The sequence below is a fragment of the Salmo salar genome, unplaced genomic scaffold (assembly GCF_965601325.2).
Source record: "Salmo salar unplaced genomic scaffold, fSalSal1 ptg000306l, whole genome shotgun sequence".
In the NCBI taxonomy this organism is placed as follows: Eukaryota; Metazoa; Chordata; class Actinopteri; order Salmoniformes; family Salmonidae; genus Salmo; species Salmo salar.
This window is the reverse complement of record NW_027675347.1, coordinates 892,286-910,000: the sequence shown is the minus strand read 5'-3', so window position 1 is coordinate 910,000 and position 17,715 is coordinate 892,286. Positions and strand designations below refer to the sequence as shown.

The following is a 17,715-nucleotide window of genomic DNA, read 5'->3' as shown; positions in this document are numbered from 1 at the left end:
ACACACACACACACACAGAACACACACACACACACACAGAACACACACACACACACACACACAGGACACACACAGGACACACACAGGACACACACACACACACACACAGGACACACACACACACACACACACACACAGGACACACACACACAGGACACACACACACACACAGGACAAATACACACTCACACACTGGACACACACACTGGACACACACACTGGACACACACACACTGGACTCACACACACACACACACACACACTGGACTCACACACACTGGACTCACACACACACACTCACACACACTGGACTCACACACACACACACTGGACTCACACACACACACACTGGACTCACACACACACACACACACACACTGGACTCACACACACACACACTGGACTCACACACACACACACTGGACTCACACACACACACACACACACTGGACTCACACACACACTGGACTCACACACACACACACACACACTGTACTCACACACACACACACACACTGGACTCACACACACACACTGGACTCACACACACAGAAAACGCTCTTACCAACGCTTGACCAGTGTGTGTGTGTGTGTGTGTGTGTGTGTGTGTGTGTGTGTGTGTGTGTGTGTGTGTGTGTGTGTGTGTGTGTGTGTGTGTGTGTGTGTGTGTGAGAGTTCAGGTGTATCCCTCAATGACTGTCTGTTCTTCTGCTTACCGCTACAGTGTGGAACATGGTGGAGAGAACAGAATGAAACCTGGACTTAGAAAATGTGAGTGTTGACTGCTGTGAAGAATATGACTAAGAATAAGTCTTAATTCAAGTTAAGTCAAAGACCACCATCATTACTGACTTGGTCATATTAAATATCATCTGTAGTTCTACAGAAGCAGAAATCAGGGACACCAACGTTTACAAAGAGTTGATGTGTGTGTGTGTGTGTGTGTGTGTCTGTGTGTGTGTGTGTAATTAATGTGAATAAGTGTGTTTTATATTACCATACAGTATAACATATGATCATTCAACAAGTCTCAAGTTACCTTAACTTGTCCTTTTGATACCTAGAAACATCTACATTAAATGAATTAGTGAAAAGTGAGTTAACATTCTAATGTGAATGATGATGATTTCTAATATTGTGTCTGGTTTCATCCATCAGATGTCTGTGATCTCACACTGGACCTAAACACAGTAAACAGACGCCTCTCTCTGTCTGAGGAGAACAGAAAGGTGACATGGAGGACAGAGGAGCAGCCGTATCCTGATCACCCAGAGAGATTTGAGGTCTGTAGACAGGTGCTGTGTAGAGAGGGTCTGACTGGGCGCTGTTACTGGGAGGTAGAGTGGAGTGGGATAATGGGGGCTGGTATAGGAGTGGCATATAAAGGAATCAGCAGGAGAGGAAGGGGTGATGACTGTTGGCTTGGATGTAATGACAAGTCCTGGTGTCTGTTCTGCTCTGACTACAGTTACATTGCCAGGCATAATAATAACTCCACTACCATAGACGTCCCCTCCTCCAGCTGGTATAATAATAACTCCACTACCATAGACGTCCCCTCCTCCAGCTGGTATAATAATAATCCCACTACCATAGACGTCCCCTCCTCCAGCTGGTATAATAATAACTCCACTACCATAGACGTCCCCTCCTCCAGCTGGTATAATAATAACTCCACTACCATAGACGTCCCCTCCTCCAGCTGGTATAATAATAACTCCACTACCATAGACGTCCCCTCCTCCAGCTGGTATAATAATAACTCCACTACCATAGACGTCCCCTCCTCCAGCTGGTATAATAATAACTCCACTACCATAGACGTCCCCTCCTCCAGCTGGTATAATAATAACTCCACTACCATAGACGTCCCCTCCTCCAGCTGGTATAATAATAACTCCACTACCATAGACGTCCCCTCCTCCAGCTGGTATAATAATAACTCCACTACCATAGACGTCCCCTCCTCCAGCTGGTATAATAATAACTCCACTACCATAGACGTCCCCTCCTCCAGCTGGTATAATAATAACTCCACTACCATAGACGTCCCCTCCTCCAGCTGGTATAATAATAACTCCACTACCATAGACGTCCCCTCCTCCAGCTGGTATAATAATAACTCCACTACCATAGACGTCCCCTCCTCCAGCTGGTATAATAATAACTCCACTACCATAGACGTCCCCTCCTCCAGCTGGTATAATAATAACTCCACTACCATAGACGTCCCCTCCTCCAGCTGGTATAATAATAACTCCACTACCATAGACGTCCCCTCCTCCAGCTGGTATAATAATAACTCCACTACCATAGACGTCCCCTCCTCCAGCTGGTATAATAATAACTCCACTACCATAGACGTCCCCTCCTCCAGCTGGTATAATAATAACTCCACTACCATAGACGTCCCCTCCTCCAGCTGGCACAATAATAACTCCACTACCATAGACGTCCCCTCCTCCAGCTGGTATAATAATAACTCCACTACCATAGACGTCCCCTCCTCCAGCTGGTATAATAATAACTCCACTACCATAGACGTCCCCTCCTCCAGCTGGTATAATAATAACTCCACTACCATAGACGTCCCCTCCTCCAGCTGGTATAATAATAACTCCACTACCATAGACGTCCCCTCCTCCAGCCCCCACAGAGTAGGAGTGTATCTGGACTGGTCAGCCGGCACTCTGTCCTTCTATAGAGCCTCCTCTGACACACTGACCCACCTGATCACATTCACCTCCACATTCACTGAGCCCCTCTATCCAGCGTTTAGGGTTTATGATGTTGGTGACTCAGTGTCCCTGAAATAATAACTGGACACAAACACACACACACACACACACACACACACACACACACACACACACACACACACACACACACACACACACGCACACACTGACACACACACACACACACACACTGGACACACACACACTGACACACACACACACTGGACACACACACAAACACACACACACACACACACACACACACACACACACACTGGACACACACACACACACTGGACACACACACACACACTGGACACACACACATCGAACACACACACACATCGAACACACACACACACACATCGAACACACACACACACTGGACACACACACACACACACACACACACACACTGGACACACACACACACACACTGGACACACACACACACACACTGGACACACACATACACACACACACACTGGACACACACACACACACACACACATTCACACACACAAACGACACACACTCTGACACACGCACACACACAGTGTGATTTTATTATGTGTTTTACTGTTTGTGTTTGTACCACAGGAGGTTGGTGGGACCTTATTTAGGGAGGACAGGCTTGTAATGGCTGGAGTGGAATAAGTGGAATGGTATCAAACACGTGGTTTCCATGTGTTCCATTTCATTCACTCTGTTCCAGACATTATTATGAGCCGTCCTCCCCTCAGCAGCCTCCTCTGGTACGTACTGTCCTGTATGTGAGAGAGATCCAACAAGGAATTACAATGTATGTATTACTTTTAATACCTGCAAATGGCAAATAAACTACTGGAACTCCTTATGAATGTCTGCAGCCGACAAGAGGTGAAAATATTACCGGAATATTCTGCAAAATGTTGATGAAGACGTCACTCAATCCACCCAAAACAACATGCAGTCTTTTCACAAGACTCCCATGAAGTTATAGTGTGACGTTATGAGTCGACGTTAAAGTAACATTCTCACAACATACTGCACTTGTTTTATCCTGTTTTAGATGTATCCTCTGTTTAAACATTTAAACTCTTACAATAACACCGTTAAAATACCAATGTGATCATTTCTTGTCTTTTATGTTGGAAAAACAAATTGTATAATTATATGTGGACATACGCTCCATAGTTGAACAAGTATACATGGATATATTGTACTTTTCATAATAAAACATACTTGAAACAAGAAAAAGCATGTTAATTGTGAAAACAATTTTGTTATTGATTTTTACATTGCTTCTCCCTGTCTCATGTTGACGTTTGTCATGAATCTTGACCTGGAGGCAGAACTGTGCGATTTCCTCTAGATATGTCAGCTGCAAAGTCAGAATTGGCTGTGGAAAATAATGTTGTTTTATGGTCTTAATTTAAGGGAAGGATTAGCAGTGTGGTTAGGGTTGAGGTTAGGATTTAAATCGGATTGTATTACTTTGTGCCTGTGCCAGCTAGGGAATACTTTGCTGAACTGCCTCCATGGCAAGATTCATGACAATAAATGCCAACCTGCCTCCCAGTCGTCCCCTCCTTATCTTTACAAGGCTGCAGAACATGCAAGCTAGTGATGTGGGGGTTCTCTCATAACCCTCAGTCCCCAGGTGGGTAGATGGCAGGTTGAATAAAGAGAAGCTAGTGATGTGGGGGTTCTCTCATAACCTTCAATCATAAATGTATAATTATTATGTAATTAACACAAAACATTAAGGACACATTTAATTCCATGACAAACTGACCAGGCGTAACTCAATATTAGGAAGGTATCCTTAATATTTTGTCCTCTCAGTGGCTCTGACCCTTTACATAACAGTCAATCCTCTTTTCCAGGAAACCTTCCTTAAATTTCCCCAAATACTTCCACACTGCTGCTCTCTCACTGCTGCTCCAGGGCCTCTTGGGTTGAGGAGTCTAACCTGATCACAGCTGCTCCAGGGCCTCTTGGGTTGAGGAGTCATTCTCTTCTAACCTGATCACAGCTGCTCCAGGGCCTCCTGGGTTGAGGAGTCATTCTCTTCTAACCTGATCACAGCTGCTCCAGGGCCTCTTGGGTTGAGGAGTCATTCTCTTCTAACCTGATCACAGCTGCTCCAGGGCCTCTTGGGTTGAGGAGTCATTCTCTTCTAACCTGATCACAGCTGCTCCAGGGCCTCTTGGGTTGAGGAGTCATTCTCTTCTAACCTGATCACAGCTGCTCCAGGGCCTCTTGGGTTGAGGAGTCATTCTCTTCTAACCTGATCACAAACAAAGACAAGATTCAAACAAATAAACATGATGTTCCAACATAATGGGGGGGGGGGGGACTTCCTCCATGTCAGGTAAGCAGCCTCCAAGTCTACCCTCACCAACTTACCAGACTGAGTGAGTTCTGAACATCCCTCTCTGTCCTCAGATGCTGCATCCAAGTCTTCTTGGGTCTTTCTGGTGTCTCTGTCTTGACTCTTTAGTGAGTTTTTTCAGTTCTTTCCCAGGCTGCCTGAAAAACACAAAAAGATGGCAAATACATAAGAGTTATGAACTATCAAAATAAAGAGAGTCGCACACTCCATATATAAACTCCCAGTCATTTATTGGGTATTTACCAACGTTTCAGCATCACTATGCCTTCTTCAGGGTGATGTTATCAATACTTGAACCAGGTTATGTAGACGAACAGTGCAATTAGTGCAACCAATGACAATAGAGAGGGGTGTGTCATAATGATTAACTTAATTACAATGAATTAATGAAACTTAAAAAAAACAATAGTTTATGGCATATTAAATATTAAAAAATAGTAGGGTATATTATATACTGCTCAAAAAAATAAAGGGAACACTTAAACAACACATCCTAGATCTTAATGAAAGAAATAATCTTATGAAATACTTTTTTCTTTACATAGTTGAATGTGCTGACAACAAAACCACACAAAAATAATCAATGGAAATCCAATTTATCAACCCATGGAGGTCTGGATTTGGAGTCACACACAAAATTAAAGTGGAAAACCACACTACAGGCTGATCCAACTTTGATGTAATGTCCTTAAAACAAGTCAAAATGAGGCTCAGTAGTGTGTGTGGCCTCCACGTGCCTGTATGACCTCCCTACAACGCCTGGGCATGCTCCTGATGAGGTGGCGGATGGTCTCCTGAGGGATCTCCTCCCAGACCTGGACTAAAGCATCCGCCAACTCCTGGACAGTCTGTGGTGCAACGTGGCGTTGGTGGATGGAGCGAGACATGACGTCCCAGATGTGCTCAATTGGATTCAGGTCTGGGGAACGGGCGGGCCAGTCCATAGCATCAATGCCTTCCTCTTGCAGGAACTGCTGACACACTCCAGCCACATGAGGTCTAGCATTGTCTTGCATTAGGAGGAACCCAGGGCCAACCGCACCAGCATATGGTCTCACAAGGGGTCTGAGGATCTCATCCCGGTACCTAATGGCAGTCAGGCTACCTCTGGCGAGCACATGGAGGGCTGTGCGGCCCCCCAAAGAAATGCCACCCCACACCATGACTGACCCACCACCAAACCGGTCATGCTGGAGGATGTTGCAGGCAGCAGAACGTTCTTCACGGCGTCTCCAGACTCTGTCACGTCTGTCACGTGCTCAGTGTGAACCTGCTTTCATCTGTGAAGAGCACAGGGCGCCAGTGGCGAATTTGCCAATCTTGGGGTTCTCTGGCAAATGCCAAACGTCCTGCATGGTGTTGGGCTGTAAGCACAACCCCCACCTGTGGACGTCGGGCCCTCATACCACCCTCATGGAGTCTGTTTCTGACCGTTTGAGCAGACACATGCACATTTGTGGCCTGCTGGAGGTCATTTTGCAGGGCTCTGGCAGTGCTTCTCCTGCTCCTCCTTGCACAAAGGCAGAGGTAGCGGTCCTGCTGCTGGGTTGTTGCCCTCCTACGGTCTCCTCCACGTCTCCTGATGTACTGGCCTGTCTCCTGGTAGCGCCTCCATGCTCTGGACACTATGCTGACAGACACAGCAAACCTTCTTGCCACAGCTCGCATTGATGTGCCATCCTGGATGAGCTGCACTACCTGAGCCACTTGTGTGGGTTGTAGACTCCATCTCATGCTACCACTAGAGTGAAAGCACCGCCAGCATTCAAAAGTGACCAAAACATCAGCCAGGAAGCATAGGAACTGAGAAGTGGTCTGTGGTCCCCACCTGTAGAACCACTCCTTTATTGGGGGTGTCTTGCTAATTGCCTATAATTTCCACCTGTTGTCTATTCCATTTGCACAACAGCATGTGAAATGTATTGTCAATCAGTGTTGCTTCCTAAGTGGACAGTTTGATTTCACAGAAGTGTGATTGACTTGGAGTTACATTGTGTTGTTTAAGTGTTCCCTTTATTTTTTGAGCAGTGTATATATCCGGCTCTCCATGTAATCTGATTCATTACGATCTAGGATCAGGTCCCCCCCTCTCCATGTAATCTGATTCATTATGATCTAGGATCAGGTCCCCCCTCTCCATGTAATCTGATTCATTATGATCTAGGATCAGGTCCCCCCTCTCCATGTAATCTGATTCATTATGATCTAGGATCAGGTCCCCCCTCTCCATGTAATCTGATTCATTATGATCTAGGATCAGGTCCTCCTCTCCATGTAATCTGATTCATTATGATCTAGGATCAGGTCCCCTCCTCTCCATGTAATCTGATTCATTATGATCTAGGATCAGGTCCTCCCTATCCATGTAATCTGATTCATTATGTTCTAGGATCAGGTCCCCCCCTCTCCATGTAATCTGATTCATTATGATCTAGGATCAGGTACCCCCTCTCCATGTAATCTGATTCATCATAATCTAGGATCAGGTCCCCCCTCTCCATGTAATCTGATTCATTATGATCTAAGATCTGGTCCCTCCTCTCCATGTAATCTGATTCATTATGATCTAGGATCAGGTCCCCCCTCTCCATGTAATCTGATTCATTATGATCTAGGATATGGTCCCCCCCTCTCCATGTAATCTGATTCATTATGATCTAGGATTAGGTCCTCCCTCTCCATGTAATCTGATTCATTATGACATAGGATCAGGTTCCCCCTCTCCATGTAATCTGATGCATTATGATCTAGGATCAGGTCCCCCTTCTCCATGTAATATGATTCATTTTGATCTAGGATTAGGTCCACCCCTCCATGTAATCTGATTCATTATGATCCAGGATCAGGTCCCCCCTCTCCATGTAATCTGATTCATTCTGATCTAGGATCAGGTCCCCCTCTCCTTGTAATCTGATTCATTATGATCTAGGATCAGGTTCCCCCTCTCGGGGGGGCATAACCTTCTTCTTTAGCTACTGATCTAGCTGTATACTGAATCCATTCCAGCCATAGGTTGGAATCCCCAAACCAAGTCTCCACCTCAATCACTTCCTTAAATCGGGTATGTTTTTTTTATCCAGCCGTGTCAATACTGCCCCCTAGCCCTAACAGGTTAACCTGTTATGGCTAGGGGGCAGTATTTTCACGGCTGGATAAAAAAACGTACCCGATTTAATCTGGTTACTACTCCTGCCCAGTAACTAGAATATGCATATAATTACTGGCTTTGGATAGAAAACACCCTAAAGTTTCTTAAACTGTTTGAATGGTGTCTGTGAGTATAACAGAACTCATATGGCAGGCAAAAACCTGAGAAGATTTCATGCAGGAAGTGGCCTGTCTGACAAGGTGTCGTTCTTCTTGTCTCTGTTTATTGAAGAGTGAGGATCTTAGCTGTCCCGTGACACTTCCTACGGCTGCCATAGGGTCTCAGAAGGCAGCAAAATGCTGAATCATGGCTTTGCAGGCTCTGGCTGAAACAAAGTAGCGCGTTTGGGTAGTGGCTGGTTACAGTACTGTGAGACTCAGGCTCGTGCCCGCGTCGACCGAAAGCTTTGTTTTCTTTCCTCTGTTTAGCTAAATGGACATTCCCGGTCGGAATATTATCGCTTTTTTACGAGAAAAATGGCATAAAAATGGATTTTAAACAGCGGTTGACATGCTTCGAAGTACGGTAATGGAATATTTAGATTTTTTTTGTCACGAATTGCGCCATGCGCACGACCCTGATTTACCATTTCGGATAGTGTCTGGGACGCACGAACAAAACGCCGCTATTCGGATATAACGATGGATTATTTTGGACCAAACCAACATTTGTTATTGAAGTAGCAGTTCTGGGTGTGCATTCTGACGAAGACAACAAAAGGTAATCAAACTTTTATAATAGTAAATCTGATATTGGTGAGTGCTAAACTTGCCGGGTGTCTAAATAGCGAGCCCGTGATGGCTGGGCTATGTACTTAGAATATTGCAAAATGTGCTTTCACCAAAAAGCTATTTTAAAATCGGACATATCGAGTGCATAGAGGAGGTCTGTATCTATAATTCTTAAAATAATTGTTATGCTTTTTGTGAACGTTTATCGTGAGTAATTTAGTAAAATGTTAGCGAATTCCCCGGAAGTTTGCGGGGGGTATGCTAGTTCTGAACGTCACATGCTAATGTAAAAAGCTGTTTTTTGATATAAATATGAACTTGATTGAACAAAACATGCATGTATTGTATAACATAATGTCCTAGGGTTGTCATCTGATGAAGATCATCAAAGGTGAGTGCTGCATTTAGCTGTCTTCTGGGTTTTGGTGACATTATATGCTGGCTTGAAAAATGGGTGTCTGATTATTTCTGGCTTGGTACTCTGCTGACATAATCTAATGTTTTGCTTTCGTTGTAAAGCCTTTTTGATATCGGACAGTGTGGTTAGATTAACGAGAGTCTTGTCTTTAAATGGCTGTAAAATAGTCATATGTTTGAGAAATTGAAGTAATAGGATTTTTAAGGTTTTGAAAATCGCGCCACAGGATAGCAGTCGCTGTTACGTAGGTGGGACGAATTCGTCCCGCCTAGCCTAGAGAGGTTAAGCTTCAACTTTTCCGAAACACACACATTAGTACATTCATCTTATAATCACTTGGTTATACCTTTTCAGGGTGAAATCATTTAGTCAAAACTTTAATCATATTATTTCCATTACAATCCACCCTATAGGCTAAATATTTCACATACACTATAACACATCTATTTTTATTGGATTCAGAAATGTCACACAAAATCAAACTAGATCAAAGAAAACGAATACATGTATTTTCATTACATACTTATCAATGACTGTTCTAAGCCTATGTCCAGTCATAACTCTTCGGATTAGGATTTTTGCTATGACCTTCATTTAGAGAAACAGTCTTGCTAAACATGGGCTCCTCGTAATTGAATGAATCCTGCACCAGGCTCGGCGGTAGGTATTTGTCATCCCACTGGTCTGAACTTGGAATCGGTCCGTATCTCACCATCTGCTCCGTCATCGATTTCTCCAGAGCCCTGGAAATGAGACCTCTCGCACAAGGGACCAAACAACAACCACATAATATCAACACAGTCATACAGGTGAAAGCAGCCCACAACACAGTGATTACAACCTTTTTCCATTTTCCGAACGTACTATCAAACCATCCCGTGAGTGCCGTGTCCACCCCGGAATTTTCTGCTAACTCCTGAGCTAAATTGTTTAGACCGGCATTCAGATCCGAACATCACACACACACCACCCTTTTCAGCCAGAAGCATATCCAAAGCTATTTTATTCTGCCATACCATCAAAGTGGTCGCAGCTGTCTGTTCAGCTAACCCTGGAATTGCCTCTCTGGTATAGTTGATGAAACGCTGTTGGTTATAATAAATGTAATTTATCCAATTCACATTTTTATTGAGAGTCGACCACCAAAAAAGACTTGATTCCAATCCAGCCCATATCTGATTCCTAGCTTTAAACTCATCAGGCACCCCCCTTGAACCCCAATGCTATCAATGTAAATTCTATCATCAAAGGACCCTGACGGAGCACTCCTCCCCTCTCTTTCACCTGGCACTAGGTCTTTGTGTTGTATAAGGGTGAAGGGCATGCCTAACAGTACCAATGCACAAATACCAGTCCAATTTGCAGGCAGGTTTGGCCACAGCTTCATACCTCCACACAACCACCAGACATCCGCTCTCGGCCTTTTTATCTTACTAAAGTCCTCGGAACTCAACCACCCAGTCAGGTCCCTCATTGTCGTGTCAGTTGTAACATTCTCTGTCCTATTGCATGTTCTTACTTCCCCTACGTTCCATCCGTGTGTGTTGTGTCGAGCCACACAATAATAGTCTCCTCCTGCGACTGTGAAAGGGGGAAGTCTGGATCTAATGGGCACATAGGATACAGATAATGCAGATCAGTGCAACTGTCTGGCTTCCTTGCCTTCATGAACAGCTTTACCATTCAGGCCATTCCCCTTGGTAAATTAATTCCATCGGGTAGAAAGGGGATGGTTGTCAACTGAAGTTTGGCTGTTGCACAGGCATAACCTTCTTCTTTAGCTACTGATCTAGCTGTATACTGAATCCATTCCAGCCATAGGTTGGAATCCCCAAACCAAGTCTCCACCTCAATCACTTCCTTAAGATCTTTCGTCTGAACTATCCTCACCGGTCCTTGGCTCTGGATGACTACACGGGTAATGTCCGTTTTATCAGGGGTACTACTGGTATTCTGGCTGGCGGTAGAACTATCTCCTGTCCTAACCTCTACTACTCGGAATGGTACCGCAGTGTCGACAATGGTCTGGTCAAGGCCAACATACCATAACCCTAAATCCTCTTTCTTTATGCTTTTAATGGTCATTCCTATCTTCAAGCAATACTTCCCTTGCTCTGGATTGCAGTCAAAAACCCTGGCTTTCACTATACACCATCTGTTTCTATATTGGGTGTGTGGATAGACATAGCCTTCTCTCTCTGTGTGAGCTATGACCTGATTCCATGAGTTACACCGGGATCTACACATATCTTCCCCATGAAGTCCGAGTCCTAGACTGCCAGGAGGTTAGGGACCCCATTTGGTCTGCAGAGAACTCTATTGAGACATCCTTCCCTAACTCTACTCTCACTTCCTTTTTATCCAGATCGAGTGACCTTTTGTACCTAGGCCATAAAAACTCCTCATCTTCTACACTATGGGTCAAGTTACCACTTTCTGACTTCTCGAGTGGTTCATGGTGTATTAGGAATATGGCTTACACAATCAGACAGCTCAGACTGACCAGTACCCCTGTAAAGCCCCACCCCCTCCCGGTGAATATATCACTGGCTAGAGGCTAACCCAAACTTTCACTTCTATGAACGCACACAGTGAGGATCGGGCGGGTTAGGGAATCTTCGTTAGAGAGGTAACCCCCGAACCTTATTGGTATTCGGTTCTTCTCCTAACTCTGATTGTTCGACAGCGTCAGTGTGTAATACCCTCCCGCAATGTGTGATATGAACCCAGGTAGCTCTTTCAGCTATTCTCACCGCGAAGGCTATTACCAGGAACACTTGGTATGGGCCCTCCCACCGTGGCTGCTTCCAGTTCTTTTCTCCTCAGGGACTGGATCCACACCCAGTCTCCTGGTTGGATTGAGTGAATCATCTTCTCCTGTAATTCACCTGTTGGACACAAAGTCTCGGACATACGGGTTTAGTTAACCACGTGTTCTGTTAGTATATCTTCAACTTCTATGTCTACCTGTTCTGGCCTCCCTAACTCTGGCATTCTATATGGTTTACCTGATCAGCTAAAATGTAATCCATTATTTAAAGAGATAGATCCTAGTAAACCAACTACCCTAATCATGTCCACCCAGTAATTTGGGACCGCTTCTTCCCATTTAATATACTTATCTATTATAAAAAATGTTTTTTAAGTAGTTCGTTATCCAATAGGCCACAAAGTGTTTCCGAACCTGCTCTACTATCCCCCCTTTTGACACATGGCTCTGCCCATTTGTCAATCTTGCCGCATCTCTTCACAATGACTTAGGTAGTATTGGTAACTTATCATGATACCAAATACCGTCCTTATATAAATTGCTCCTAACTTCTCCCATTTCGAAATCCCTTTCACTGGTGCTCTAGACTGACAATTTTAATATAGCTTTGTCTATGTTTACTTCCTCTTTTAACCTCTTGGGGCTAGGTGGGACGCTAGCGTGCCACCTGTGGTGCACTCCATCAACAGCAGGTGCATTTCAAGAGCGGCAAATTTGAATCCAAATAAATGTCAAAATTAAAATTTTTCAAAAATACAACTATGTTACACCATTTGAAAGATAAACATCTCCTTAATCTAACCACGTTTTACGATTTCAAAAAGGTTTTACGGCGAAAGCATAAATTTAGAGTATGTTAGGACAGTACATTTACAAGAGTTGTGTGTAATGTTTTGTCAAGTCAAAGACAGGGTCACCAAAACCATAAAACCAGCTAAAATGATACACTAACCTTTTACAATCTCCATCAGATGACACTCCTAGGACATTATGTTAGACAATGCATGCATTTTTAGTTCTATCAAGTTCATATTTATATACAAAAACAGCGTTTTACTATGGCATTGATGTTGAGGAAATCGTTTCCCTCCAATAACCGGCAGTCAAGTCAGCGTCACAAATTAAATAATTAAAATTAGAAAACATTGGTAAAATATTATATTGTCATTTAAAGAATTATAGATTTACATCTTTTGAACGCAATCAACTTGCCAGATTTAAAAATAACCTTACTGGGAAATCACACTTTGCAATAATCTGAGCACTGTGCCCAGAAAAATACGCGTTGCGATACAGACTAGACGTCATGTTGGGGAGATCTAAAATCGAAAATACTATGTAAATAATCCATTACCTTTGATTCTCTTCATCAGATGTCACTTCCAGGTATCACAGGTCCATAACGAATGTAGTTTTGTTCAAAAAAGCTCATCATTTATGTCCAAAAATCTCCGTCTCGTTAGCACATGATGTAAGCCAGCCGGACTTCTCGTCATGAACGAGGGGAAAAAATATATTTCCGTTCGTTCAAACATGTCAAACGTTGTATAGCATAAATCATTAGGGCCTTTTTTAACCAGAACATGAATAATATTCAAGGTGGACGAATGCATAGCCTTTTATAACGTATTGGAACGAGGGTACCCAACATGAAGTAGCGCGCCAGGTGTCTAATGGGACATCACCGTTCCATGGCTCTTGTTCGGTCAGATCTCCCTCCAGAAGACTCAAAACACTTTGTAAAGGCTGGTGACATCTAGTGGAAGCAATAGGAAGTGCCAAAATATTCCTAAACCCCTGTGTTTTTCAATGGGATAGCTTTAAAGTCAATACAACACATCAGGTATCCACTTCCTGTCAGAAAATGTCTCAGGGTTTTGCCTGCCAAATGAGTTCTGTTATACTCACAGACACCATTCAAAAAGTTTTGGAAACTTTAGAGTGTTTTCTATCCATATATAATAAGTATATGCATATTCTAGTTACTGGGTAGGATTAGTAACCAGATTAAATCGGGTACATTTTTTTTATCCAGACGTGCAAATGCTGCCCCCTAGACCCAACAGGTTAACCTCTCTAGGGTATGTGGGACGAAATCGTCCCACCTAGTCAACAGCCAGTGGAATCGAGTGGCGCGATATTCAAATACCTTAAAAATGCTATTACTTCAATTTCTCAAACATATGACTATTTTACACCATTTTAAAGACAAGACGATCCTTTATCTAAACACATTGTCCGATTTCAAAAAGGCTTTACAACGAAAGCAAAACATTAGATTATGTCAGGAGAGTACCCAGCCAGAAATAATCAGACACCCATTTTTGAGAGAGAGCAGAGTCATAGAGAGCAGAGAGCAGAGTCATAATTCAAAGTTCTGCCGCCTTCTGAGAGCCTATGGGAGCATCAGAAAGTGTCACGTTACCGCAGAGATCCTTTGTTGTGGTAAGAGATGGCAAAAAAGGCCAAGAAATGGTCAGACAGGGTACTTCCTGTACAGAATCTTCTCAGGTGTTTGCCTGCCATTTGAGTTCTGTTATACTCACAGACACCATTCAAACAGTTTTAGAAACTTTGGAGTGTTTTCTATCCAAAGCTAATAATTATATGCATATTCTAGTTTCTGGGCAGGAGTAATAACCAGATTAAATCGGAACGTTTTTTTATCCGGCCGTGAAAATACTGCCAACTAGCCATAACAGGTTAAGTTGGAAAAATAGGATGATCGAGCAGCAGTGAGGGCTCTTCGATACGGCACGGTACTGTCTTTCCGAGCAAGTCGGAAGACTTCTAGTTTGGTGTGGCGCCATTTCCGTTCCAATTTTCTGGAAGCTTGCTTCAGAGCTCATGTATTTTCTGTATACCAGGGAGCTAGTTTCTTATGACAAATGTTTTTAGTTTTTAGGGGTGCAACTGCATCTAGGGTATTGCGCAAAGTTAAATTGAGTTCCTCAGTTAGGTGGTTTACTGATTTTTGTCCTCCGACATCCTTGGGCAGGCAGAGGGAGTCTGGAAGGGCATCAAGGAATCTTTGGGTTGTCTGAGAATTTATAGCATGACTTTTAATGCTTCTTGATTGGGGTCTGAGCAGATTATTTGTTGTGATTGCGAACATAATAAAATGGTGGTCCGATAGTCCAGGATTATGAGGAAAAACATTAAGATCCACAACATTTATTCCATGGGACATAACTAGATCCAGAGTATGACTGTGGCAGTGAGTAGGTCCAGAGACATGTTGGACTGAGTCGATGATGGCTCCGAAAGCCTTTTGGAGGGGGTCTGTGGACTTTTCCATGTGAATATTAAAGTCACCAAAAATGTGAATATTATCTGCTAAGACTACAATGTCCGATAGGAATTCAGGGAACTCAGTGAGGAACGCTGTATATGGCCCAGGAGGCCTGTAAACAGTAGCTATAAAAAGTGATTGAGTAGGCTGCATATATTTCATGACTAGAAGCTCAAAAGACGAAAACGTTGTTGTTTTTTTTGTAAATTGAAATTTGCTATCGTAAATGTTAGCAACACCTCCACCTTTGTGGGATGCGCGGGGGATATGGTCACTAGTGTAACCAGGGGGTGAGGCCTCATTTAAATGGCTGTAAAATAGTCATATGTTTGAGAAATTGAAGTAATAGGATTTTTAACGTTTTGAAAATCGCGCCACTGGATTACACTGGCTGTTACGTAGGTGGGACGAATTCGTCCCGCCTAGCCTAGAGAGGTTAAACAGCGGTTGACATGCTTCGAAGTACGGTAATGGAATATTAAGAATTTTTTTGTCACGAATTGCGCCATGCGCGCGACCCTTCTTTACCATTTCGGATAGTGTCTGGAACGCACGAACAAAACGCCGCTATTCGGATATAACGATGGATTATTTTGGACCAAACCAACATTTGTTATTGAAGTAGCAGTCCTGGGAGTGCATTCTGACGAAGACAACAAAAGGTAATCAAACTTTTATAATAGTAAATATGATTATGGTGAGTGCTAAACTTGCCGGGTGTCTAAATAGCTAGCCCGTGATGCCTGGGCTATGTACTTAGAATATTGCAAAATGTGCTTTCACCAAAAAGCTATTTTAAAATCGGACATATCGAGTGCATAGAGGAGGTCTGTATCTATAATTCTTAAAATAATTGTTATGCTTTTTGTGAACGTTTATCGTGAGTAATTTAGTAAAATGTTAGCGAATTCCCCGGAAGTTTGCTGGGGGTATGCTAGTTCTGAACGTCACATGCTAATGTAAAAAGCTGGTTTTTGATATAAATATGAACTTGATTGAACAAAACATGCATGTATTGTATAACATAATGTCCTAGGGTTGTCATCTGATGAAGATCATCAAAGGTGAGTGCTGCATTTAGCTGTCTTCTGGGTTTTGGTGACATTATATGCTAGCTTGAAAAATGGGTGTCTGATTATTTCTGGCTTGGTACTCTGCTGACATAATCTAATGTTTTGCTTTCGTTGTAAAGCCTTTTTGAAATCGGACAGTGTGGCTAGATTAACCTGTTTAGGATAGGGGGCAGTATTGACACGGCTGGATAAAAAACATACCCGATTTAATCTGGTTACCACTCCTACCCAGTAACTAGAATATGCATATACTTATTACATATGGATAGAAAACACCCTAAATTTTCTAAAACTGTTTGAATGGTGTCTGTGAGTATAACAGAACTCAAATGGCAGGTCAAAACCTGAGAGATTCCTTTACAGGAAGTGGCCTGTCTGACCATTTTTTGAACTTCTTTTCCATCTCTATCATTTACTAAGGATCTCTGCTCTAACGTGACACTTCCCACGTCGTCCATAGGCGCTCAGAGCCCGGGAAAAAACAGAATGTCGTCATTCCAGCCCCAGGCTGAAACACATTATCGCCTTTCTCAAGTGGCCGATCAAGGGACACTGGGCTTATGCTCGTGACCCCGACCGCCCCCGCCTTTGGGATTTTTTCCTCTGTTTGCCGAAAAGGAGATTCCCTGTCGGAATATTATCGCTTTTCTACGAGAAAAATGTCGTAAAAATTTATTTTAACCTCTTGGGGCTAGGTGGGACGCTAGCGTGCCACCTGTGGTGCACTCCATCAACAGCAGGTGCATTTCAAGAGCGGCAAATTTGAATCCAAATAAATGTCAAAATTCAAATTTTTCAAAAATACAACTATGTTACACCATTTGAAAGATAAACATCTCCTTAATCTAACCACGTTTTACGATTTCAAAAAGGTTTTACGGCGAAAGCATAAATTTAGAGTATGTTAGGACAGTACATTTACAAGAGTTGTGTGTAATGTTTCGTCAAGTCAAAGACAGGGTCACCAAAACCATAAAACCAGCTAAAATGATACACTAACCTTTTACAATCTCCATCAGATGACACTCCTAGGACATTATGTTAGACAATGCATGCATTTTTAGTTCTATCAAGTTCATATTTATATACAAAAACAGCGTTTTACTATGGCATTGATGTTGAGGAAATCGTTTCCCTCCAATAACCGGCAGTCAAGTCAGCGTCAGAA

General features: G+C 43.1%; 1 protein-coding gene across 1 annotated transcript; it reads left to right on the top strand.

Annotated features, from left to right (window-relative positions):
- The first annotated feature begins 456 nt into the window (after positions 1-456).
- LOC145875681 (uncharacterized) lies at positions 457-3,980 on the top strand. The gene is made up of 2 exons (XM_082971519.1): positions 457-771; positions 1,159-3,980. The coding sequence occupies exons 1-2, from the start codon at positions 693-695 to the stop codon at positions 2,814-2,816; spliced, it is 1,737 nt and encodes a 578-aa protein (XP_082827645.1). The 5' UTR covers positions 457-692; the 3' UTR covers positions 2,817-3,980.
- Positions 3,981-17,715: the final 13,735 nt, after the last annotated feature.

Bases quoted from the DNA above. Each gene is read 5' to 3' on its own strand.
- LOC145875681 (XM_082971519.1), top strand. From the start codon at position 693: ATGACTGTCTGTTCTTCTGCTTACCGCTACAGTGTGGAACATGGTGGA. The intron at 772-1,158 runs GTGAGTGTTGAC...TTCATCCATCAG, and splicing joins GAAACCTGGACTTAGAAAAT to ATGTCTGTGATCTCACACTG.